The sequence below is a fragment of the Rattus rattus genome, chromosome 18 (genome assembly GCF_011064425.1).
Source record: "Rattus rattus isolate New Zealand chromosome 18, Rrattus_CSIRO_v1, whole genome shotgun sequence".
In the NCBI taxonomy this organism is placed as follows: Eukaryota; Metazoa; Chordata; class Mammalia; order Rodentia; family Muridae; genus Rattus; species Rattus rattus.
The window spans coordinates 28,390,182-28,415,194 of record NC_046171.1 but is presented as its reverse complement, the minus strand read 5'-3'; the positions used below and the strand labels follow the sequence as shown (position 1 = coordinate 28,415,194).

At 47.5% G+C, this 25,013-nt stretch overlaps 1 protein-coding gene across 1 annotated transcript; it reads left to right on the top strand.

The window, feature by feature from the left end:
* The first annotated feature begins 650 nt into the window (after positions 1 to 650).
* On the top strand, positions 651 to 24,700 carry Kifbp (kinesin family binding protein). The gene is made up of 7 exons (XM_032888673.1): positions 651 to 1,120; positions 4,352 to 4,450; positions 9,554 to 9,633; positions 10,184 to 10,367; positions 16,093 to 16,177; positions 18,375 to 18,490; positions 23,287 to 24,700. Exons 1-7 carry the CDS (start codon positions 707 to 709, stop codon positions 24,160 to 24,162), a joined length of 1,854 nt encoding a protein of 617 aa, XP_032744564.1. The 5' UTR covers positions 651 to 706; the 3' UTR covers positions 24,163 to 24,700.
* Positions 24,701 to 25,013: the final 313 nt, after the last annotated feature.

Genomic DNA, 25,013 nt, shown 5'->3' with positions numbered 1-25,013 from the left:
GGGCTACAGAATTTAGCATTACAATACATATCAACAATGGGCCGGGAGTGAGCCTACAGATAATTGGTACCATGCGTATCTCAGAGCCTTTGTAAAATTTTCAGGGGTTTGGTGGTGGGGGATGGTGGTGTGAAATGGCTCAAGCGGGTAAAAAGTTGGGAGGCTGAGCCTGAGGACCTGAATTCGATCGCTGAGACTACCCTCTGTCCTCCTGAGGCCCCGAGTTTGATCCCTGAGACCCTATCCTCTGACTTGTACATGCACTGCATGGTACACGTTTCCTACAAATAGAAGTTTTAACTCTGATAGCCTAATACGTTAATGGTGAAAGATTCCTGCCTATCTCAACTGAGGAATTAACGAGAGATGTTAGTATTAACAATATCCTGGATTTCATTTAAGTAGGGACTGAGTCTACGATGGGTAAGTACCTTGCCGCTACGAATCTTTCTGATTCTGAACATTTTATATAAACTACATTTTGGGATGGAGCGGGAGAAGCCATACTGCACCCGGGTAGTAGCGGAAGGCTCTGTACTCCCTGACAGCTTCGTTTCCCCGACGACGGCTGTTGTGGCGACCAGCACGCCCTCCCATTGGCTGCTCCACAGTCACGACGACGTGTCGTAAGTGAAGTGTCGCAACGCGGAGGCCTTCAGTAGCCGACGGTCCACAGGCTAGGAGGCGGCCGTCAGGTCAGGCCGCGATGGCGAGCGCTCCGGGGCCAGAGATCCGCGAGAAGTTCCAGGCTGCGCTGGCTCTGTCGCGGGTGGAGCTGCACAAAAACCCGGAGAAGGAGCCGTACAAGTCCAAGTACGGTGCGCGCGCGCTGTTGGAGGAGGTGCGCGCGCTGCTGGGCCCGGCGCCGGAGGACGACGACGAGCGGGCTGCGGACGATGGGCCGGTGGACCAGGCCTTGGGCGCGGGCGAGCCACGGGACGCCGAGGGCCCGGGAGCGCAGCGAGCGCTGCGCCTCGCGGTGGTGGAGTTCCACCTTGGCGTGAACCACATCGACACTGAGGAACTGTCTGCCGGAGAGGAGCATCTGGTCAGGTGCCTGTCGCTGCTGCGCCCCTACCGCCTGTCGCTCGGCTGTGTGTCTCTCTTCATCCAGGCGCAGGTGAGATGCTGAGGCGGGAGCTCTGCGCCCAAAAACTCCTCCTGGCTGCGCATGTGTCTCAGTTGGTTCAGTCCCCAGCATCGCACGACACCCGACCTGTAATCCCAGCACTCCGGAGGCTGCAGCAGGAGGATTGCTTTGAGTTCTTGGCTAGCCTGGGCTTCTGAGTGAAGCTTAGTCCCTTTTAATTTATCATAACGCCTACCCACCATCTGCCTGCCAACTCCCTCTGAATTCTCGCCGCCTACTCCAGCCTCACTTGCTACTTTCCGTAGTCCTGGGCAGAACATAAGCATCCGAATCTGCGCTTCCCAATGCCATGACCAGCTTAGTTTCATTCTGCGAAGAAATAATCCAACGTGATTCAAATGGAATGGACACGACAAGGGATCGCAAGAATAATCCGATTTTAAGTTTTTTTTTTTTTTAATGCCCAAACTCTTAAAACTTTATTCTTTACTACACTCTGGTTTGCTCAGCAAGGGATTCCTACCTTTTCCTCAGAGTGTGTCTTAAGACCTTGTAATAACGTTATTATTTTTTGTTGTTTGTGTTTAGACAAGGTTTCGTGTCTCTAATGCTTAACTTCTTCTTGTCTTCATTTCCTGAGTGCTAGGACCCCCTTCCCCTTTTCTTTTCAGACAGTCTTATAGCTCAGGCTGGCTTCAACCCATGATCCTCCTATCTCAGCCTACCTGCTGAGATTATAGGAATAGGTCACTGGGACTCTCATTGGTCCAAACTGATCTCTCCTTCCGACCTTCACATTTTTATAAGAAGCAAGTGTGACTTTCTGCTTTGGAGAACATAACATTTCAAAATTCAAACGGTAGAGTTTTTCCAGGCCCTTCTGTGTAGCTCAGAGGTACAGCATTGACCTGGCACTCCGGATTTCATCTATACCCTATGGGAAAAAAAATACAAGTAACGTCTGACTCCTTTGTGCCGGGTTACTCTCTTAGGCCTATAGAGGGTCTCATCCTGTAGTCTATATATTCGAACCAGGGAATATTTATTAAGATTGATTGTTGGATCAGTAGGCCTTTCAGGAAAGTCTCAAAACTTAGAAGAAAACTGTATGCCATGTTCTTTTATTATGGCTCAAAAAAATTAAAAGCCAAATACTAACAAGCACCGCCTGTCCATTTTGCTCACTGCTTACAGCTCCAGTGCGAGGCCCAGACAGTGATATTTTATGTTTGTTTGTGAGCTAAAGAAGTGAGTGAGAGGTGCAGTTGAAGCAACACTTCAGCCTGATGGGGGCACACACCTTTAATCCCAGAACTTGGGATGCAGAGGCAGGAGGATCTCTCTGGGTCTGAGGCCAGTCTGATCTATAAATGAGTTTCAAGACAGCCAGGGTTACACAGGGAAAAACTTTGTTTCCAAAACCAAAATGGAAAAAAAAATCAACGTGACCCATTTCATCGATTCCTAAATAAGCATAAGCTTTAAGCCCATGTTGTCTGGATTTGGAATCAAATAAGAGATGCCCCTTTTGCCATGTAAGGGGTGGGGAGGTGTTTCTGAAGAGATTAACTCTGAATGCCGGTGGGCGAATCCCTTGGATAATGCCAGCAAGTGCCGGCATTTCCCTCTACTGACTGTGGATTCAATGACACAAGCCACATTATGCTCCTGGTTCCGTGCCTTCCACAACATGATAAACTATCTCTCCAAACTGTGAGCTCAAATAAATCCTTTTTTTTTTTTTTTTTTTTTTTTTGGGTTTTTTTTCGGAGCTGGGGACCCGAACCCAGGGCCTTGTGCTTCCTAGGCAAGCGCTCTACCACTGAGCTAAATCCCCAACCATAAATCCTTATTTTAAAAGTTGTTTTTGCCAGGGTATTTTGGCATAGCAACAGAAAAATCAGGGTTGTTTTTTTTTGTTTGTTTGTTTCTTTTGTTTTTAGTTTAAAACCTTTTGAGGTCTTGGAGAAGTGGCTTGGGGTAAAGGCACTTTTTACTAGCCCTGACAACTTGAGTTTCACTTCCAGGACCGACGTGTTGAGAGAATGGACTCCCATGTATAATATTCCATATGCACATCTCAGTATAGACACACATATGTACATACAAGATAAATGGATATGTATTTTTGAAAGGGTATCTGCATTTTAAGATACATGTTTGAGGGGGCTGGGGATTTAGCTCAGTGGTAGAGCGCTTGCCTAGCAAGCCCAAGGCCTTGGGTTCGGTCCCCAGCTCCTAAAAAAAAAAAAGAAAAGAAAAAAAAAAAAAGATACATGTTTGACATCTTACCTAAAATAAGAGTATCTCATGGTGGGACTGGAGAGATGGCTCAGTGGTTAAGAGCACTGGATGCTCTTCCAGAGGTTAAGGGTTGGATTCCCAGCACCCATATGAAGGCTCATAGCCATCTGTAACTCCAGCAAGTCCCACACTGTCTTTGGCCTCCACAGGTACTGCACACATGTGTTGTGCAGACACACATGTAGGCAAAATACCCATGCACATAAAATAATAACTAAAACTTAAAAATAATTACATAGCATTATTTACATATGTAGTAATTGTATACCTTAGAGGTCAGTTCAACAAACAAGAAAAGTAAATATAAGATCAATGTTATACTTAAGGCACACTCCTTTAATCACAGCACCGAGGAAACTGAGGCAGATCTCTGTGAGTTCCAGGCCAGCCTGGTCTATACAGCAAGAGTCAAGAACAGGCAGGGCTATGTAGTGAAGCCTTGCTTCAAAACAAACCTAAAAGATGCATACACACACGCACACGCACACACACACACACACTTCATAAAGTATATAGTAGTATTTCTATACATAAGTCATATATAGTTATAATAGTTTTAGAAATTTAACATTAATACCAACAGCATCAAGAATGATAGAATTTTAAAGAGTCTCCTGAGTCTGATGAGATATGAGGATGCCATCATCCTGGCGTTCATTTCTAGGTCCATCTCAGGCAGCGTGTGTAGCTGGGACCAAAGTTCCTGACATACATAAGCACTGAAGGGACGATGGTCTGTTTCAGGTTTAGTGCAGCCAGATTGGCCTGGCCGCGTGGACTGTGTCTATAGTAACATGACAGAGCCGACAGCCCCCAGGCAGGAAGCAATGTGGAGAAAACAGAGGGCCACGTTAACAAAAGCCCACTGCCATTTCATCAGGAAACCCTGACTTTGACGCTATGACTTGTTCTCATTGGATGCATCCAGTTATCATTTTTCCTTTCTTTGATTTCCAGAATAACCTGGGCATCTTATGGTCTGAAAGGGAAGAGATCGAAACTGCCCGGACCTACCTGGAGTCATCAGAAGCACTGTACAATCAGTACATGAAAGAGGTATGTTATGTGCAGATAAAAACGTAAATTTGGATTGAAACTAGTCAAGAATTGATGGGCTGTGGAGGTGGACTCCTTTATAGCATGCTTGCCGTGCGAGCATGAAGACCTGAATTTGACCCCCAGGAGCCATTTCAAGGAGCTGGGTGATGTGGTGCATACTTGAAATGCCGGTGCTGGGGACAGTGGAGCTCTGGAGCTGGCCAGCCTAGTCAACTCAGCAAGTCCCGAGGCAATGAGAGACAAAACAAAAGAAGGTGTTGCTTCTGAGGAACACACACACATGCACACATGCCTGCACACACAGGATCTTATTCATGATATTGATCAGACTTTTCAATATACCCAGGAATTTCTCTTTAGAGCTGTCTGAAATTACTGCATATTGAAGACAGCTCCTTAAAACTAACCCTCCTGTACAATATAATGGCAAAGATAGTCTTAATATAATCATAAAAATCATAAAGGAAATATTCTGTTATCCAAGTATATCCTTTGGATACTTTTGTATGAATTTATTTTACAGTTAGTCCTTTTGTGTGTATGAGTGTTTGCTGCCTGTATATCTGTGTACTGTGTGCTTGCCTGGTGCCCTTGGAGGGCAGAAGAGGGCATCAGATTCCTTGCAACTGGTTGCAGACAGTTTGAAAGCCACTCTTTGGGTGCTGGGATCCAAACCCAGCCAGATCCTCTGCAGAAGTGTCCAGTGCTGCTAAGCACAGAGCTGTCTCAGCCATCTTTGGTATGTTGGCTACAGATTTTATTTTTCATATTGTGGCTATAGATTTTATTTTACATTTATGGATTTTATTTTGTTTTCACTAACGACAGCAGTGCTTTGAGGGAAAGCAGCTACCTGGGCAACTCACCTGAGATCTTTGTGGCTGCACTGGGATATCAGTCACCCAAAGGATTTGTTAAGCCTCAGTAGGCTATGTCGGCTCCTGTAATCCCAGCAACTTGGAGACTTGAGGGAGGAGGAGCTTGAGCTCACGACACTGCCGGACACAGCCAGACACAGCTAGACTGCCTTAAACCGAGCCCAAGGCCGCAGCAGACCTGCTTCTGGCTTTTCTGCGGTAGTTCTGGGTTGGGCCTGAGAGCTTGCTTTTTGCAAGGTAACATTTATGCTGCTGTTGTGGTTACTGTGTTCTGAGACCCCACTTCAGGGCGCCGTGTGTAGAGAACCCTGCATCAGGACCCTGTTCTGAGAGCCCCGCTTCAGGGCGCCGTGTGTAGAGAACCCTGCATCAGGACCCTGTTCTGAGAGCCCCGCTTCAGGGTATGTTCTTCCTGTTGGGCTTCAGCCATGTCTGAAGTGCAGCTTATGCAGTTGAGCATAAGCACACAACCCACCGTGGCTTCTGATCTCCCCATGAGGTGCTGCTCAGGAAGGGCTGGCCAGTTCAGAGGCTCTACTGAACTTAGATGGTAATTCTCACTTCAGGGGTCACAGTCGTCAGGACAACAGATCACCCAGCTACCACCTGTCCCCTTCTCCAGGAAGGAACTAGTCGTGCGCAGTATTTCTCTGTGGACTATCACTGCTGCAGTTACTGGCCTTAAAACCCAGTGTAACATGCTAACTGTTTTTGTTTGAGACAGGTCTCACTGTGTAGCCAGAATTGGCCTCAAACTCATGATCCTCCTGTCTCCACCTTGGGAATGGTGAGTGAGGCACCTCTCCTGCCTGAGAGAGAAAGTCTTAGACGTCGGCAGTGCGTTATCTCACAGACAGTATGTAGGGCACCTACAGACACTAGACCAGTGGTTTAGCAGTAACAACTCATTTAACCACAGCTTGATAAAGTAGTAAACTAGTTTATAGAGAACCAGAAATTAATTGACTTACCCAGAGTAAAGAGTAGAATATGGGACTCAGCCTATGCCATACCCTGTTATTGTAGTTGTGGATTTGAGACAGGTTCTGATGTTGACCCAGGCTGGTCTTGAACTCACTGTGACTAAGAAGGAGAATGACCTCAAACTTCTGAGCTTCCTGCCTCTGCTGCAAGTGCTGCGTTTGTAAGCCCGGCCACCTTCCCCTACTAGACCCACATTTTAAGTGACGTACTCTACTGCTTTGTTAGTAGGCCTGCTTAGACTGCGTTCCTGTAGAGGTGTATCCAAATGCTGGCATTGAAGAAACAGTGATGTGTTGTCAGTGGGACACATGTCCTGTACACTGCTGTCTGCTTGGCCAGTGCCATTCGTGGATGTGGTTCACACTGCGCACCAGGCCCTGTGCAGCATGCAGAGTGTGCTGAAAATACGATCACGAGGCTCCTTCCCTGGAGGATAGATTGGAACAGACAGAATCACATCAGCCTAGACTTCAGAACCCCTGAGTGGGACGTTTTCTAGGCCTTTACCACACCTACACCCCTAAGAATCTCTTTTCTCGGAAGTATCTCCAAGTTAGAGACTTTATTTATTGAGTCAGAGGCTCGCTGTGTAGCTCTTGCTAGCCTGGAACCATGTGGTGTAGACCAGGCTGGCCTTGAGTTTGGAGAGATCCTGCCTCTGTCCCTGTCTGCCCTCCTTTCTCAGAACTGTTGTGTCTGTGGCAGCATTACACGCAGCTCTAACTTATGCTTAGTTATGGCTCCCATCCAGTCAGGGCGATGTGGGTGTGGCATCTCTTAGCAGTGAAGTGTGCACAGTAGTGCACACCGTGAGGCAGCAAGTCAGGTCATCCTCATTCTCAGCCAGGTAGATGGGTTTAGACCTACCTGGGTCACATGAGAACCTGTTCCTGTCTCAAAAACAAAACAAAACAGGGAGCTGCAGAGGTGGCTCAGCGGTGAAGAGTACGATCAACTCTTCAGAGGACCCGAGTTCAATTCCCTGCATGTACTTGGTGGCTCACAACTGCTCTTAAGTTCTATGGAGTCTGACACCCTCTTCTGGTCTCCTCAGGCACCATCCACAAAGGTGGGGCACAGACATCAATGCACATGAAATGACTTTTTAAAAATAAAAGCAGAATAACTGACATATGAAACGGTACGTTGCTTAATCCCTGTTAGCTGGAAGGGCCACTGAGTCACCTTCCACTGAGTCACCTTCTGGATGGCGGCAGAGTCAAGGGCACCTACCTGGGTGCTGTTAGCCTTGGCTCTGCTTCCCAACTTGAGTTTTTACTCTCAGGTTGCAGTTGTGTTGTGTCAAGTTGCTGCGATGAAACTCTCTGACCAAGAGAGACTGAGGGCTGCAAAGGTCTTTTAGTCCATCACCAAGGCAGTCGGCAGGACGTCAAGCAGGAGCAGGCTGCCATAGAAAAATGCCCTTTGCCTGCTTGTTCAGTCAGCTTCTTACGTAGTTCAGGACCACGGCCAAGGGATCTATTATCTCTTAGTAATCAGTAATCACCCACAGACCGAGCTGATCCAGCCTCTCAGATGACTGCTGTGTCAGGTTGGCAGCCGAAGCTCAAATCTTATGTTTAAAATCCTGTCTCAAAACAAACAAACAACAAACCTACATAATTTTGGAGAGAAGAAAGAGAAGGGAGAAATGATGCAGTTATAATCTCAAACAAACAACAAAACAAACCATAATAGAACCCAAACAGCACCTGACATTCTGATAGGTCAGAGTGAGTGTAAGGTCACATTCTGTGTAGAAAGTTACTGTTCTTGGGAACTTGATGAATTCAATTAATGCAAGGATGGGCGCCTGAGGTGAAGCTCAAGAAATAGACTAGGCTTTATGCTTCTCTGAGTTTGAGGCCAGCCTGATCTACAGAGTGAGTTCCAGGACAGACAGGCTACACAGAGAAACTCTATTTCGAAAAATAAAATAAAACAAAACAAACACTTTCCTTATTTCCCTGAATTGACTTTCATTGGTGTTACCAAGAAAATACAAATCACTATTTTATGCTTTTGTAAATTTTCTGTTTTATTTCATTTACTTGTGTGTGCACTACATTGAACATGTGTGGTTGGGTCTTTTTTTTTTTTAAGATTTATTTATTTATTATATATGAGTACACTGTAGCTGCCTTTAGACACACCAGAAGAGGGCATCAGATCTCATTACAGATGGTTGTGAGCCACCATGTGGCTGGGAATTGAACTCATGACCTCTGGAAGAGTTGTCAGCGCTCTTAACCACTGAGCCATCTCTCCAGCCTGGTTCTTTTTCTACTACGTGGGCTCTAAGGATCAAACTCAGGTGGTCAGGCTTACCAATAAGGTGTTGTTTGTGAGTCTATTTTAGATGGTTTTTTGTTTCATTTTGAGATTCAAATTACATCATTTCTTCCTCCAAAATTATGTAGGTTTTGTTTTTTGGTTTTTTTTTTTTTTTTTGTTTTTTTTGTTTTTTGTTTTTTTGAGATAGAGCTTTTTTGTGTATCTTAGCTGTAGACCAGGCTAGTCTTGAACTCACAGAGATCTGCCTCCCAAGTGCTGGAATTAAAAGCATGCACCACCAATGCCTGGTTTATGTAGGTTTTTAATAGAGCCTTTTTAGTAGACAAAGCAGTATACAAACTTAATTATTCAACTAAAGTCAGGTCTGATGTCTCATACTGAGACAGTAGTATTGACGGGAATTTGAGGCTCCCCTAGACTACATAGTGAGGAGTTCTAGGCTAGCTTGAGCTGTAGAGTGAGAGCCTATCTTTTTAAATGTTGATTTATTTACTTGTTTATTCATTTATTTTTATGTGCATTGATGTTTTGCCTGCATTTGTGCAAGGATGCTAGGTCCCCTGGAATTGGAGTTAGGAACAATTGTGAGGAGCTACCCTGTGGGTCCTGGGAATTGACCTGGGTTCCTTGGAAAGGCAGCCAGTGCTCTGAACCCAAGTAGTCATCTCTCCAGCCCTGAGACCCTTTCAGAGAGAGAGAGAGAGAGAGAGAGAGAGAGAGAGAGAGAGAGAGAGAGAGAGAGAAAGAGAGAGAGAAGGCAAGCAACTGCCTGCCTGTAGTTCCAGGAAAGAGGACCATGAATTTGAGGCCAGCCTGAGTTGCAGAGTCCTACAGTGACGCCGACTCTGACGAAGACAAAGGACACTTCTCCAGTCCCTCCAGAAGAGAGCGCTCGATGTCTGCGTTAAAGTTATAAAGAGCTGTCTATGTTCTTTAACCACAGATCGGGAGCCCGCCTCTTGACCCGACTGAGCATTTTCTGCCTGAAGAAGAGAAACTTACTGAACAAGAGAGATCGAAAAGGTCAGTCTTCAGAGAGCACAGGAGCACCTCAGTCTCACTAGTGCTTGCTCAAGAAAACACACTTGGGGCTGAGGAGATGGCTCAGAGGTTAAGAGCACCAGCTGCTCTTGCAGACGACCCAGGTTCAATCCCAGCACCCACACGGTGGCTCACAACTGTCTGTAGCTCTGACTCCAGGGGATCATGCTGTCACTGGCTTCTGCTGGCATCTATATACACGTGGCATTCACACATATAAGCACACAATACATTAAATAATTATTTAAAACTTTAAAGATAAACAGGTTTGATGCAAATTCAAAAAATTAAAATAAAATAAGTAAATAAAAAAGAATGTACAAATGGCACCTGCTGCTTCCCAGTGCTCCTCCAGGATACATGTGGACTCTTATGTGCATAAAACCTCCACTTGTCGCTTACAAGTTACATGACTTGTTCAACTCTGAGCCTCAGTTTCCTTGTTTGTCAGGTCTAAGGGCCATGTGCAACTCAAATACATAGGAAATGTTCTGTAAGTCGTTATGCAGATGCCAATGTTTTCCCTTCACAGATTTGAGAAGGTTTATACTCATAACCTGTATTACCTGGCTCAAGTCTATCAGCACATGGAAATGTTCGAGAAGGCTGCTCATTATTGCCACAGCACGCTAAAGCGCCAGCTTGAACACAATGCCTACCATCCCATGGAGTGGGCCATCAACGCCGCTACCCTGTCACAGTTCTACATCAATAAGGTCAGTTCTGCACAGCAGTTCTCCTGAAGCCTCAATGGTGCGTGAAGCCATGGCCAACACTGCTGTCAGGACATGGCTGGTGTTTCGTTGCTTAAAGCTGAATGGAGAATGCAGTCAGCTGCTTCAGCAAAACAGTGCTGGGATGCTTTGATGCATGAGTGCTTGGAATCCTTAAAAGATATAATGGCTTTGTTTATCATTCGAGAATGTGATGCAGTATTTTGGTTATAACCTTTCCTCTCCCCCTCCATTTGAATCTTTTAAGTGCTGATTTCTGTCGTGGCCCTGCACATTGCTAGCCCCTCAGAGGACAGGTTCCCTAAGAGCTGTTCCGTGTCAGCACACGACCACTTCACTTCTGGGATGTCTGGCCTTCAATTGCAGATTTTTATCTTGCTGTAGATAAAATTTTATCTTCCTGTAATGCTAATCTTACAACTATGAGAGTTTGTCTGAGGAAGCTGACAGTTAAATGTGGGCTTTGATAAAAGCATGTGATGAGTTTCGGTTACTTTACAGAATTTGCTCTCTAATAATCAGTTTTCATGTTACAGTGTGTGCTGAGTTGTAGAGTTCAGGTTCTATGACAGACTTCTGAACCGTCCCACAGGGACAAAGAGAGCATCATAGCTGCTTATCCAAATCACTTAGCATTGTGTTGTAGTTCGAGCACATCCATTTCTTTTCCAGAACTTTAATCTCTAATACTAAAATCCTTTGTGTTTTTCTGTGTGTGTGCGTGTGTGTGTGTGTGCGTGTAAAGGCGTGTGCGTGTGCGTGTCGTGTGGTGTGCAAAGGCAAAGGGTGCAAAGGCGTGTGGTGTGTGTGTGTGTGTGTGTGTGTGTGTGTGTGTGTGTGTGGTGGAGGGGCAGGGCCACTGTGTAGCCCTGGCTAGCCAAACTGGTTATCTGTAGACCAGAGTGGCCTTGAACTCCAAGAGGTCTGTCTGTCTGCCTCTGCCTCCCAAGTACTGTGACTAAAGGCATGTGCCACCATGCCCAGCAGTGCAACTCCGATTCCTAAAGCTCTGACATTTGGTAATTCTCATCCCTCAGCAGAGCATTCCTCTCTCACCCCTGGGTAGCCTGCACTAAGCCTCTGTTAGTTGGGTCTGTAAGTGTGCCCTGTGTGTAAAGTGTCGTCCCCCAGAGATCACTCACAAAAACTGTTAGAGAGAGGGAGGGCAGCACTGGCTGAGGCATTGCTCCCAGGAGTTGGGTTCTCTGCATTGAGTCACGCCAAGCTCCTGTACCCCACTTTATCACTGAGTCTCGCCAAGCTCCTATACCCCCACTTTATCACTGAGTCATGCCAAGCTCCTGTACCCCACTTTATCACTGAGTCACGCCAAGCTCCTGTACCCCACTTTATCACTGAGTCTCCCAAGCTCCTGTACCCACTTTATCACTGAGTCTGTACCCCACCATTGAGCTCCTGTACCCCACTTTATCACTGAGTCTGCCAAGCTCCTGTACCCCCCACTTTATCACTGAGTCTCGCCAAGCTCCTGTACCCCACTTTATCATTGAGTCTCGCCAAGCTCCTGTACCCCACTTTATCACTGAGTCACGCCAAGCTCCTGTACCCCACTTTATCACTGAGTCACGCCAAGCTCCTGTACCCCACTTTATCACTGAGCCACGCCAAGCTCCTGTACCCCACTTTATCACTGAGTCACGCCAAGCTCCTGTACCCCACTTTATCACTGAGTCTCGCCAAGCTCCTGTACCCCACCTTTATCACTGAGTCTCGCCAAGCTCCTGTACCCCCACTTTATCACTGAGTCACGCCAAGCTCCTGTACCCCACTTTATCACTGAGTCTCGCCAAGCTCCTGTACCCCACTTTATCACTGAGTCACGCCAAGCTCCTACCCCCTTTATCACTGAGTCCCCACTTTATCACTGAGTCACGCCAAGCTCCTGTACCCCACTTTATCACTGAGTCACGCCAAGCTCCTGTACCCCACTTTTATTTTCACGCCAAGCTCCTGTCTTTATCACTGAGTCTCGCCAAGCTCCTATACCCCCACTTTATCACTGAGTCATGCCAAGCTCCTGTACCCCACTTTATCACTGAGTCCCGCCAAGCTCCTGTACCCCACTTTATCACTGAGTCACGCCAAGCTCCTGTACCCCACTTTATCACTGAGTCACGCCAAGCTCCTGTACCCCACTTTATCACTGAGTCACGCCAAGCTCCTGTACCCCACTTTATCACTGAGTCACAAGCTCCCAAGCTCCTGTCACGCCCCAAGCCCCACTTTATCACTGAGTCACGCCAAGCTCCTGTGCCCCACTTTATCACTGAGTCACGCCAAGCTTATCCTGAGTCACGCCAAGCCCCCCACTTTATCACTGAGTCACGCCAAGCTCCTGTACCCCACTTTATCACTGAGTCTCGCCAAGCCCTGTACCCCACTTTATCACTGAGTCACGCCAAGCCCTGTACCCCCACTTTATCACTGAGTCACGCCAAGCTCCTGTGCCCCCCACTTTATCACTGAGTCACGCCAAGCTCCTGTACCCCACTTTATCACTGAGTCACGCCAAGCTCCTGTACCCCACTTTATCACTGAGTCGCCAAGCTCCTGTACCCCACTTTATCACTGAGTCACGCCAAGCTCCTGTACCCCCACTTTATCACTGAGTCACGCCAAGCTCCTGTACCCCACTTTATCACTGAGTCACGCCAAGCTCCTACCCCACTTTATCTGAGCCACGCCAAGCTCCCCACTTTATCACTGAGTCACGCCAAGCTCCTGTACCCCACTTTATCACTGAGTCACGCCAAGCTCCTGTACCCCACTTTATCACTGAGTCACGCCAAGCTCCTGTACCCCACTTTATCACTGAGTCTCGCCAAGCTCCTGTACCCCCACTTTATAACTGAGTCCCCCCAAGCCCCTTTACCCCACTTTATCACTTACCCTCGCCAAGCTCCTGTACCCCACTTTATCACTGAGTCTCCGTACCCCCAAGCTCCTGTCTGCCCCCCACTTTATCACTGAGTCACGCCAAGCTCCTGTGCCCCCCACTTTTATCACTGAGTCGCCAAGCTCCTGTACCCCACTTTATCACTGAGTCACGCCAAGCTCCTGTACCCCACTTTATCACTGAGTCTCGCCAAGCTCCTGTACCCCACTTTATCACTGAGTCACGCCAAGCTCCTGTACCCCACTTTATCACTGAGTCACGCCAAGCTCCTGTACCCCCACTTTATCACTGAGTCTCGCCAAGCTCCTGTACCCCACTTTATCACTGAGTCACGCCAAGCTCCTGTACCCCACTTTATCACTGAGTCACGCCAAGCTCCTGTACCCCACTTTATCACTGAGTCACGCCAAGCTCCTGTACCCCACTTTATCACTGAGCCACGCCAAGCTCCTGTACCCCACTTTATCACTGAGTCTCGCCAAGCTCCTGTACCCCACTTTATCACTGAGTCTCGCCAAGCTCCTGTACCCCCACTTTATCACTGAGTCACAAGCCTGTACCCCCACTTTAGCTCCTGTGCCAAGCTCCTGTACCCCCACTTTATCACTGAGTCACGCCAAGCTCCTGTACCCCCCACTTTATCACTGAGTCACGCCAAGCTCCTGTACCCCACTTTATCACTGAGTCACGCCAAGCTCCTGTACCCCACTTTATCACTGAGTCACGCCAAGCTCCTGTACCCCCACTTTATCACTGAGTCTCGCCAAGCTCCTGTACCCCACTTTATCACTGAGTCTCGCCAAGCTCCTGTACCCCCACTTTATCACTGAGTCACGCCAAGCTCCTGTACCCCCCACTTTTTATCGCCAAGCTCCTGTACCCCCACTTTATCACTGAGTCTCGCCAAGCTCCTGTACCCCACTTTATCACTGAGTCTCGCCAAGCTCCTGTACCCCACTTTATCACTGAGTCTCGCCAAGCTCCTGTACCCCACTTTATCACTGAGTCTCGCCAAGCTCCTGTACCCCCACTTTATCACTGAGTCACGCCAAGCTCCTGTACCCCCACTTTATCACTGAGTCTCGCCAAGCTCCTGTACCCCCACTTTATCACTGAGTCTCGCCAAGCTCCTGTACCCCCACTTTATCACTGAGTCTCGCCAAGCCCTGTACCCCCACTTTATCACTGAGTCTCGCCAAGCTCCTGTACCCCCCTTTATCACTGAGTCTCAAGCTCCTGTACCCCACTTTATCACTGAGTCTGTACCCCCTTTATCAAGCTCCTGTACCCCACTTTATCACTGCGTCACGCCTAGATCCTGTACCCCACTTTTTCACTGTGTCACGCCAAGCGTCCGGACCCCCACTTTATCACTGAGTCTCGCCAAGCTCCTGTACCCCACTTTATCACTGAGTCACGCCAAGCTCCTGTACCCCCACTTTATCACTGAGTCTCGCCAAGCTCCTGTACCCCACTTTATCACTGAGTCTCGCCAAGCTCCTGTACCCCACTTTATCACTGAGTCTCGCCAAGCTCCTGTACCCCCACTTTATCACTGAGTCTCGCCAAGCTCCTGTACCCCACTTTATCATGGTCGTCCTCAAGAAGCCCCTTGGCTGCCCCTCCCTCCACCCGTCGGGGCCTCCTTGTTTGTTTTATTTATCGACTGTAAATGTCCTTGTTCAGTACAATTTTAATTAACGCCTAAAACTCCATGGATAGTCATAGTACGGAAATGTCTGTATCCTGAACATGTGACTTTGAAGTTGCTAAGCATTACTTTTGTGGAGCGTGTGGTCATTTTCATGAACCCCCCATACCCTTTGGGTTTTCCCACATCATAATCAGCTAGGTTCTGTTACAAAAGGAGAGCTTGGAGCCATGTTCCAAAGTGATGTTCGTATTGTTACTATCGCCATCTGTTTCCGTTTGGCTGCGTGGCAAATGCCAAGTAACCAGCTTCCCCAAGGGCACAAGGCACTCTGTCTTTAGCAGTGGCTGATCATAGAGAGACAGTCTGGACAGAGTCAAAGTGGTAATGATGGCTAAGATCCTGTATAGAGCCAAGTAATGTTACTTCAGGTGGATTTCATGCCAACATTTGGCGGTGTGGCTGCTGCTGGCCTGTTGATGCCCATGGTACCCATGGTTCTCAGTGATAACTCTGAGTTCAGTGTAGAGGAGACATATTAGTCTTTCAACTCACTAATGCAAAGCAGACATTCTCTCTAACGAGAGCAGCGTCCATCTGTGGGGAGAGCCTGATAGTCATGACAGATGACAAGTGTTTGGGGTTGACAGAGATGTTCTTGAAGTGTTTAAGACATCCTGGACTCAGATTTGAATCATAAGTTCTTCACAAGTATTGGCAAAGTAGTTCTAGAAAGTTTATCTGTAGAAATCTGTTGACTTAAAAACAAGATGGGAAGCCTCATTCTCTTGTCTCCTCCAAAGGTTTTAGAAGACAGTCTAGTGAGTAAGATAGGATTCTCTTCCTGGTTTTTGTCTCTGAGTGGTAGAAATAGAAAAATTTCTAATCCTCAACTGAGTCCACAGTTCTCTGACATGTAAATGGCCTTGAATGGACTGTGCTATTTAGGGGGAGGCTGGGGGTGTGCGAGGATGCAGTGCAGGAGGCCCTGAGTCTGTTCTCCATCGCAACTCGGCAGGCCCCCTTTAGTGGGGAACTTTTCTGAGAGCATAGCTTTCTCCATGTTAATAGACAGATACTGCTAGTTGTAAATAAGGCTTTGTTATAGTTACATTTGGTCTTGCTTATTTTCCCAACAGCTCTGTTTTATGGAAGCCAGACATTGTCTGTCAGCTGCTAATGTTATTTTTGGTCAAACTGGAAAAATCACAGCCTCAGAAGACAGTAAGTTTGCATGTATGTTTCATTAGAGAGTTTCTCACTAAGATGATTTGCCTGTGTTGGCCTTGAACTCACGATCCTCCTGTCTTAGCTTCCTAACGACCACAGTTACAGCTATGCACCATACGCAGAGTACTATGTAGTTAAAAGCCTGTCTGGAATTCTGAGACAGAATTGTTAACTTTTTTTACATTGGTTTATTTTATTTTATGTGTGTGAGTGTTCTGTCTGCTTGTATGTATGTGTGCCACACATGTGCGTGGTGCCTACAGAGGTCAGATGGGGGTTCTCATTCTATGGTACTGAAGTTAGAGATGGCTGTGAGCTACAGTGTGAATGCTGCAAACAGAAGCAGGGACCTCTGAAAAAGCAGCAAAAGCTCTTAACCACAAAGCTGTCTCTCCAGCCCTCAAATCTTAAACTGATTTAAGCTTTAGAAAAGCTGTAAGAATACAATTACCACACAGCTTCCCCAAAATCCACTGCTGTTTTTCATTTGTTTGTTTGGGATTTTTGTTGTTTTGTCTTGGTTTGGTTTGGTTTTTTAAAGATAGTTTCTCTTGGGCTGGAGAGATGGCTCAGCGGTTAAGAGCACTGACTGCTCTTCCAGAGGTTCCGAGTTCAAATCCCAGCAACCACATGGTGGCTCACAACCATCTGTAATGGGGTCCGATGCCCTCTTCTGGTGTCTGAAGACAGTAGATAGATAAATCTTTAAAAAAAGACAGGGTCTCTCTGTGTAGCCCTGGCTGTCCTGGAACTCACTCTGTAGACCAGGCTAGCCTGAACTCTCCTGCTTCTGCCTCCCGAGTGCTGAAGTAAAGGCTAGCGCCACTACTGCCTGGCTCCACTGTTTGTGAATTTGTACCCATTTTTCTTTTTGACCTAGTTGAGAGGAGGTTTTATACATTAGGCCTTTTTACAACTGTAACACTTCAATGCATGTTTTCCTGAGAATGAGAATATCTTCAGCTAGGCATAATGGTTCGTGTCTGGAATTTCAGCACCCCAGAGGCTGAGGCAGGAGGAATGCCACAATTTTAGGCTAGCCTGGACTATGTTTCAAGTTTCAGGTCAACCTAAACAATATACTAAGTCAGTCGCTCTCTCTCTCTCTCTCGTTCTTCTCTCTCTCTCTCTCTCTCTCTCTCTCTCTCTCTCTCTCTCTCTCTCTCTCTCTCTCTCTCACACACACACACACACACACACACACACACACACACACACACACACACACACACACGATAGTTAGCAGGTTCAGGACGTGTAACAGCAAGCCATCCTGCATGTTTTGGTCTCATCAGTTGTCCTCTAAAAAAGCGTCCTTTGTTGCGATGTTTCTTTAGTGCTCGATTACACAGCTCAAGGCTGTGTGCTGCCTTCAGCTCGCTCTTTAGTCTTCTGTCATCAGAGGCACTCCCTCCGCCTTCCTCTCTTTCATCCCATAATGCTTTGAAGAACAGGGGCTGGTTATTGCACACGCTTCCTATCCCTTGGGGTTTACATAAGGCTGTCTTCTCACACCGTCTTTCTTAGACGATTTAGTTGCTTCTCGGCGTGCATGAGATGCTAAGGATTGAAGTGAGGCCTTGTGTGTGCACAGAGGCGGGAGCTGTGGGAGACAGGGAGAAATGACAGTGGCCATGGCTCTCCACAGAGCACTGTGGATAAGGTGTCTGTCAGAATAGTCTGGCAGCTTTTATTTAAATTAGTTTAAATTGTATAAACTGTTTGACCTAGTAAGTTCCATTTCTAGAGATCAGTCCAGATTCTAGACAGATGTATATGCAGAGGTCTGTAGCCTAGACATTGTTCATTATAGGAAGAATTAGAAATAGCATCTCCCCTCTGCTGGAAGAATGACTAAAACAGGAAGTAGCTATGTGATTGTGTGTAATAGTGTATTAAAAGTAAAGCTTAGACATTGATGAAGAATATATATGAATCTTATTTTCTTCATAATATATGAAGAAAAGCTTCTGAAAGTGAACTATACATTGTGACAGTTTTTACCTGCAGATGAGATATAAGAAAACCAGGGAACATCTGCAGCCGCCCGGCACCAAGTGCCTCATGGCCAGGGCCTGGATAGGTCAGTGCTTAGCAAGGTTCTGCTGCTGTGTAGACAGGAAAAGCTGAGAGCAGGGGAGAGTGCACAGTGCAGACTTGACCGTGACCTACAGTCCCTGTGTGGTTTTAGCTCCTGAAGTTGAAGGAGACATGCCGGAGCTTTACCATCAAAGGAAAGGGGAGATAGCAAGATGCTGGATCAAGTACTGCTTGACTCTGATGCAGAACGCGCAGCTCTCCATGCAGGTACGCACGTGGAAATGGCCTGCAGCTTCAGTGGGGCTGGCTCACCAGGCCCACTGTGTGTCTTGTTTTTGAGTTTTACGTGTGTGTGTGTGTGTGTGTGTGTGTGTGTGTGTGTGTGTGTGTGTGTGTGTGTGTGTCTGTCTGTCTGTCTGTCTGTCTGGGTGCGTGTGTATATCTGCCTGTGAAACACAGGACAGTCTCTCTCATTGGACCTGGGGCTAGGTGATTAGGTTGGGCAGGCAAGCCTAGCAAGCGCACAGGATGCACTTGTGTCTGCCTCACCAGCACTTGGGTTTAAGTACTTAGTGCCGTGCTCAGCACTTTTTATAGGTCCTGGCATCCGAGTGGGGTCCTCATGCTTGTGACTGGGACTCTCCTGATGGAACTCTCTCTCCTACTGGTATGTTTTCATTGTAACAGTCTATCTGTAGTCTAAGCCAGTCCATCCTCCTCCCTCAGTCTCCAGGATACTGGGATAATGAGTGTGCACTACACCAGGTAAGGGCCATACAAAATACCACCTCGTTCTGGAACACCTTCTTCAGCTAGGCTGTGAGGATGTGGGGCAGGGGGTCAGCATCATATCCTGATTGTTACATAATTGTCCTAGGAAATAGTGGTTATTTTTAAAACCAATTGGTGAATGAACAGGGGTTTTTTGTTTTTGTTTTTGTTTTTTTTTCTTTTTTCTTTTTTTTGGAGCTGGGGACTGAACCCAGGGCCTTGCGCTTGCTAGGCAAGCTCTCTACCACTGAGCTAAATCCCCAACCCCGAATGAACAGTTTTTTAATTCTTCACAGATACTATCTTGTTCCTTGAACTTCATGCTCTTAAGTCATTTAAATTATGTTTTGTAAGCTGGGCATGGTAGCACATGCCAATACTCAGAGGGCAGAGCAAGATGATCTCTGTGAGTTCGAGGCCAGCCTGATCTACAGAGCAAGTTCCAGAATGGCCAGGGCTACACAGAGAAACCCTGTCTCTAAAAGACAAAGCAAAACAAAAGCCAAACAAACAAAAAAAACTCACCAGCTTAAGAGATTGCTAGTGGTTACAAGCATTGGCTACTCTTCCAGAGGACTGGGGTTCAGTTCCCAACATTCACACAGTGGCTTACAACCAAATGGATCTCAGTTCCATGGGATCCCACATGGTCTTCTGGCCTTTGCAGATACCAGGTACCAACCTGGTACACAGCTATCTATGCACATAAAATAATTTTAAAAAGAAAGGAAGAAAGAAAGATGGGATTTGGTGTGCTGGCACACCCCTTTAAAATGACCTCAGTAACTAAGAGAGCACATGAGCCCCTCTTCTTAGTACTCTCATCTTTTAGTCATTCCCGAGCTTGTGATGTGCTCCTGCCTGGAGACCGGCTCTCTCTCTAGCCCTGCTACCATGGTGGTCCATCCTGGCTCAGATCTGTAGCACACCTCCAACCCCAGTCCTTCTAGTGCTAGGATCACAGAACGGACCACCACACACGGCCCTAATTAGTGTTAGACATCAGGTCCTTGAGGCAGGAAGGAGTTCTCACTCATTTTTATGTCTTTGCGTGCAGTATTGTCTTTGGACTGACAAAATCTTAAAGGTTCAGACAGCCAGTGCAGCACACACGGCCCTAATTAGTGTTAGACATCAGGTCCTTGAGGCAGGAAGGAGTTCTCACTCATTTTTATGTCTTTGCGTGCAGTATTGTCTTTGGACTGACAAAATCTTAAAGGTTCAGACAGCCAGTGCAGCAGTGAGGTGCAGACACGGCCAGTGCAGCAGTGAGGTGCAGACACGGCCAGTGCAGCAGTGAGGTGCAGACAGGGCCAGTGCAGCAGTGAGGTGCAGACAGGCCCAGTGCAGCAGTGAGGTGCAGACAGGGCAGTGCAGCAGTGAGGTGCAGACAGGGCAGTGCAGCAGTGAGGTGCAGACACGGCCAGTGCAGCAGTGAGGTGCAGACACCGCCAGTGCAGCAGTGAGGTGCAGACAGGGCAGTGCAGACAGGGCAGTGCAGCAGTGAGGTGCAGACACGGCCAGTGCAGCAGTGAGATGCAGACACAGCAGTGCAGCAGTGAGGTGCAGACAGGGCCAGTGCAGCAGTGAGGTGCAGACAGGGCAGTGCAGCAGTGAGGTACAGACACGGCAGTGCAGCAGTGAGGTGCAGACAGGGCAGTGCAGCAGTGAGGTGCAGACACGGCCAGTGCAGCAGTGAGGTGCAGACAAGGCAGTGCAGCAGTGAGGTGCAGACACGGCCAGTGCAGCAGTGAGATGCAGACACAGCAGTGCAGCAGTGAGGTGCAGACAGGGCAGTGCAGCAGTGAGGTGCAGACAGGGCAGTGCAGCAGTGAGGTGAACAGACAGGGCGGTGCAGCAGTGAGGTGCAGACAGGGGCCAGTGCAGCAGTGAGGTGCAGACACGGCCATGCGCGCAGTGACGTACAAACAGGGCAGTGCAGCAGTGAGGTGCAGACAGGGCCAATGCAGCAGTGAGGTGCAGACAGGGCAGTGCAGCAGTGAGGTGCAGACAGGGCAGTGCAGCAGTGAGGTGCAGACAGGGCAGTGCAGCAGTGAGGTGCAGACAGGGCAGTGCAGCAGTGAGGTGCAGACAAGGCAGTGCAGCAGTGAGGTGCAGACACAGCCAGTGCAACAGTGAGGTGCAGACACAGCCAGTGCAACAGTGAGGTGCAGACACGGCCAGTGCAGCAGTGAGGTACAAACAGGGCAGTGCAGCAGTGAGGTGCAGACAGGGCCAGTGCAGCAGTGAGGTGCAGACAGGGCCAGTGCAGCAGTGAGGTGCAGACAGGGCCAGTGCAGCAGTGAGGTGCAGACAGGGCAATGCAGCAGTAGGTGTTCTGTAATTTTGTAGCTCTGTGTTTTTGGTCCTTTTCTTAAAAATCTCTTTGCCAAAGTTTTCTCACAAGCAACACAGATGATAGTGCCTGCCTAGTCCTGTTGTTAGGAAGCTGACCTATACAGAGGCCTCAGGAAGCTCCTGGGTGTCTAAGCAGGACTAGAGAGCTGGCTCAGCAGGTAAGGAGCACGCCACCAGGTCATGAGGACCGGAGTTTGATCCTCAACCTGCATTACAGTAAAAGGAGAGTGCCAGCTCCTACAAGTTGTCCTCACATGTGCCAGGCATGTACATACACATACATAAATAAATCTCATTTTTAAAATGAAATATACTGAGTCCTTATTAAATGTTAACTATAGCTTCATCATTCTTACTAATCTACATGGGACCCTAATTTCTAGCCACCAAGAAGGAATATTAAAAAAAATTACCTATTTAAAAATAGAAAATAAAGTTTTCTATTTTTTTTTTTCTTTTCTTTTTTTCGGAGCTGGGGACCGAACCCAGGGCCTTGTGCTTGCTAGGCAAGCGCTCTACCACTGAGCTAAATCCCCAACCCCAAGTTTTCTATTTTTGCGCTTTTCTTTTTTCTCCATGTACATGAAACTATAATACTTATAATTATAAATAATATAGAACTATAAAGCTGTAAAAATAATAAACCCAGAAGCCTAAATTTGAGAAAAGATCATTTTGGAAAAGGAACATAAAGATAGGACATTCTGTGGGCTGGAGAAGTGGCTCAGATGATTGTGTACCTACGTAGCATGACAGAGCCGTGGGTTCAATCCCCAGCACTGCATAAATAAGGTGTGGTGGTGCAGGCCTGTGAACCCAGCTCTCAAAGGCAGACGCACCAGGAATTCAGGGCCTTCCTTGGCTTTGCGTCAAGTTAAGGCCAGCTTAGCCTACAGGAGCCCTTGCCCCAAGAGACTTAGGAGAGTGTGGGTGCAGTAAGGAGAGGAGAAGAGGGAAAAGGACTGAAGGTGTCTGGTGCCAGCTGAGTGGCACGCGGGTAGAATCCTGGCACTCAGGCTGTGAGTTAAAGCCAACCTGGGGCTCCCTGGGCACTGGACACGTGGCATTCATATTGCCCCATACACACACACACACACACACACACACACACACACACACACACACACACACGTAAAAATAAATAAATCTTTGGGGGAGGTTTCAGATCTCGTGGCCTGTGGTGTGGTTCCTTAGCGAACACTCACTAGGATGTGCAAAGGTCATAACCGTCTTCAGCCATGATGCACTCTCATTACTTTTTAACTTTTATATATATTTACTTTAGTTGATTTATTTCTTTAGTGTGTAAGTGTATACAACCTGAAGGACACTGTTCACTTCTTCTACCATGTGGGTCCTGGGGAACCATCTCAGGTCGTCAGGATTGGTAGCAGGTACCACCATATAGTATATGCTGGCCTGGAACTCACTGAGTCCCACTCGCCTCAGCCTTGCCGCCCTCCTGTGATGGCTTAGCTGTGAGAACTGGAATTACACATGTGAGCCGGCCACCTGGGGAGATCTGCCTGCCTCTGCCTCCTGAGCTTTTGTTGTTGTATTTTAAGATTTACTTTATTTTATGTATTGGAGGAGCCTTTCATATCTATATATTATCTGTGTGCCTGGTGCCCAAGCAAGTTAAAAAGAGGGCATCGGATCCTCTGGGATTTAGAGATGGTTGTGAGCCTAAGTGCTATGAACTGAACCTGGGTCTTCTGCAAAAGAGCCGTCTCTCTCTCCAGCCCCCAACTCTTTGTTCTTTGAGACTGGGCCTTGCTGTGTGTCTGCTGCCCGCTTTGAAACATGCTGTTTCTGGTTAGCCCAGACTGGTCTCCATTCTGCAGTCCTCCTGCCTCTGCCTCCTGCATGCGGGGATTACAGGTGTGTCCCTGAGGTGAGTGTCCTGCTTCACTGTGGTGTCTCCTTTTCATTAGGACAACATAGGGGAGCTGGATCTTGACAAGCAGTCGGAGCTCAGGGCTTTACGGAGGAAGGAGCTGGATGAAGAGGAGAGTGTCAGGAAAAGGGCTGTACAGTTTGGAACTGGTGAGCTGCGCGACGCCATCTCTGCGGTGGAGGAGAAAGTGAGATACTTGAGACCCTTAGATTTTGAAGAAGCCAGGGAACTCTTCCTGCTGGGTCAACACTATGTGTATGAGGCAAAGGAGTTCTTCCAGATTGATGGGTATGTTACTGACCATATCGAAGTTGTCCAAGACCACAGCGCTCTGTTCAAGGTGCTCGCCTTCTTTGAGGCTGACATGGAGAGGCGATGCAAGATGCACAAGCGCAGAATAGCCATGCTAGAGCCCCTGATTGTGGACTTGAATCCACAGTACTACCTGTTGGTCAACAGGCAGATTCAGTTTGAAATTGCTCACGCTTACTATGACATGATGGATTTGAAAGTCGCTATTGCTGACAAGCTCAGGGAGCCCGACTCACACACTGTGAAAAAAATAAATAGCTTGAATCAGTCCGCGCTCAAGTACTACCAGCTCTTCCTAGACTCCCTGAGAGACCCAAACAAAGTCTTTCCTGAGCACATCGGGGAGGACGTTCTCCGCCCTGCCATGCTAGCTAAATTCCGGGTAGCTCGTCTGTATGGCAAAATCATCACTGCAGATCCCAAGAAAGAGCTAGAGAATCTGGCAACATCTTTGGAACATTACAAATTTATTGTTGATTACTGTGAAACTCACCCCGAGGCTGCCCAGGAAATAGAAGTTGAGCTAGAACTTAGTAAAGAGATGGTCAGTCTTCTCCCAACAAAAATGGAGAGGTTCAGAGCCAAGATGGCCCTGACTTAAGCCTTGGTCCAGAGGAAAGGAAACATGCAGCCTGAAGCCACTCCTGTCCCCCCATAGCAAACAAGGCCAGCCCCACAGTCACCTTCGTGCCAGGGCCAGAGGGAGGCACTCTGAGCTCCAGAAGCAGTCAGGTACCCGAGTCTGTGCTAGGACCTTAACCACCATAAGTTAATAATTTATACCTAATTATGTAAGTCGCCTTGCTAACGTGACAGGTGTTTTTTGCATTTTCAATCGCTTGTTTTCCTGTTTAAGTACAAACACCTCCTGCCTTGATTTCTACATGTTAAGTCCTTGTTAGGTTCCCTACGAGGAATGACGCTGGGTAGTGTACCTGGTAGAAGAACCTGTCACTGTGGTGAGCTTGAGAAAGTCACTTCCTATTGTCATTCTTTGTAAGTACTTACTTCCTTAAACTCCAAAATAAATCTTTCCCTTTTGAAAATACTAAAAATTTAAGTTAATAATGTCGCAAAATGTCATATCTTGATTACAGGACTGAAGAGCTTGCACATAATAAATTCACTTGTTTCAACTAGCAAGTGCTTTACCCCCCTTTTTCTTGTAAAACAGGATGTGTGTGTGTGTGTGTGTGAGTGTGTGTGTGTGTGTGTGTGAGTGTGTGAGTGGTGCGTGAGTGTGTGTGTGTGAGTGTGTGTTCACCAAGTGCTAGCCTGTGGATCATGTGCCTGCAGTGACTTTGGGGCCAGAAGAGGGCATCAGAGTCCCTGGCACTGGAGGTACAGGCAGCTGTGACTGCCATGTGGGCACTGGGGACCAAGCCCTGGTCCTCTGGAAGAGGAGCTGGTTCTTAGCCATTGAGCCATCTCTCCAACCTGTTTTCTTATAAA

Bases quoted from the DNA above. Each gene is read 5' to 3' on its own strand.
- Kifbp (XM_032888673.1), top strand. From the start codon at position 707: ATGGCGAGCGCTCCGGGGCCAGAGATCCGCGAGAAGTTCCAGGCTGCG. The intron at 9,634-10,183 runs GTCAGTCTTCAG...TTCCCTTCACAG, and splicing joins GAACAAGAGAGATCGAAAAG to ATTTGAGAAGGTTTATACTC. The intron at 18,491-23,286 runs GTACGCACGTGG...CCTTTTCATTAG, and splicing joins ACGCGCAGCTCTCCATGCAG to GACAACATAGGGGAGCTGGA.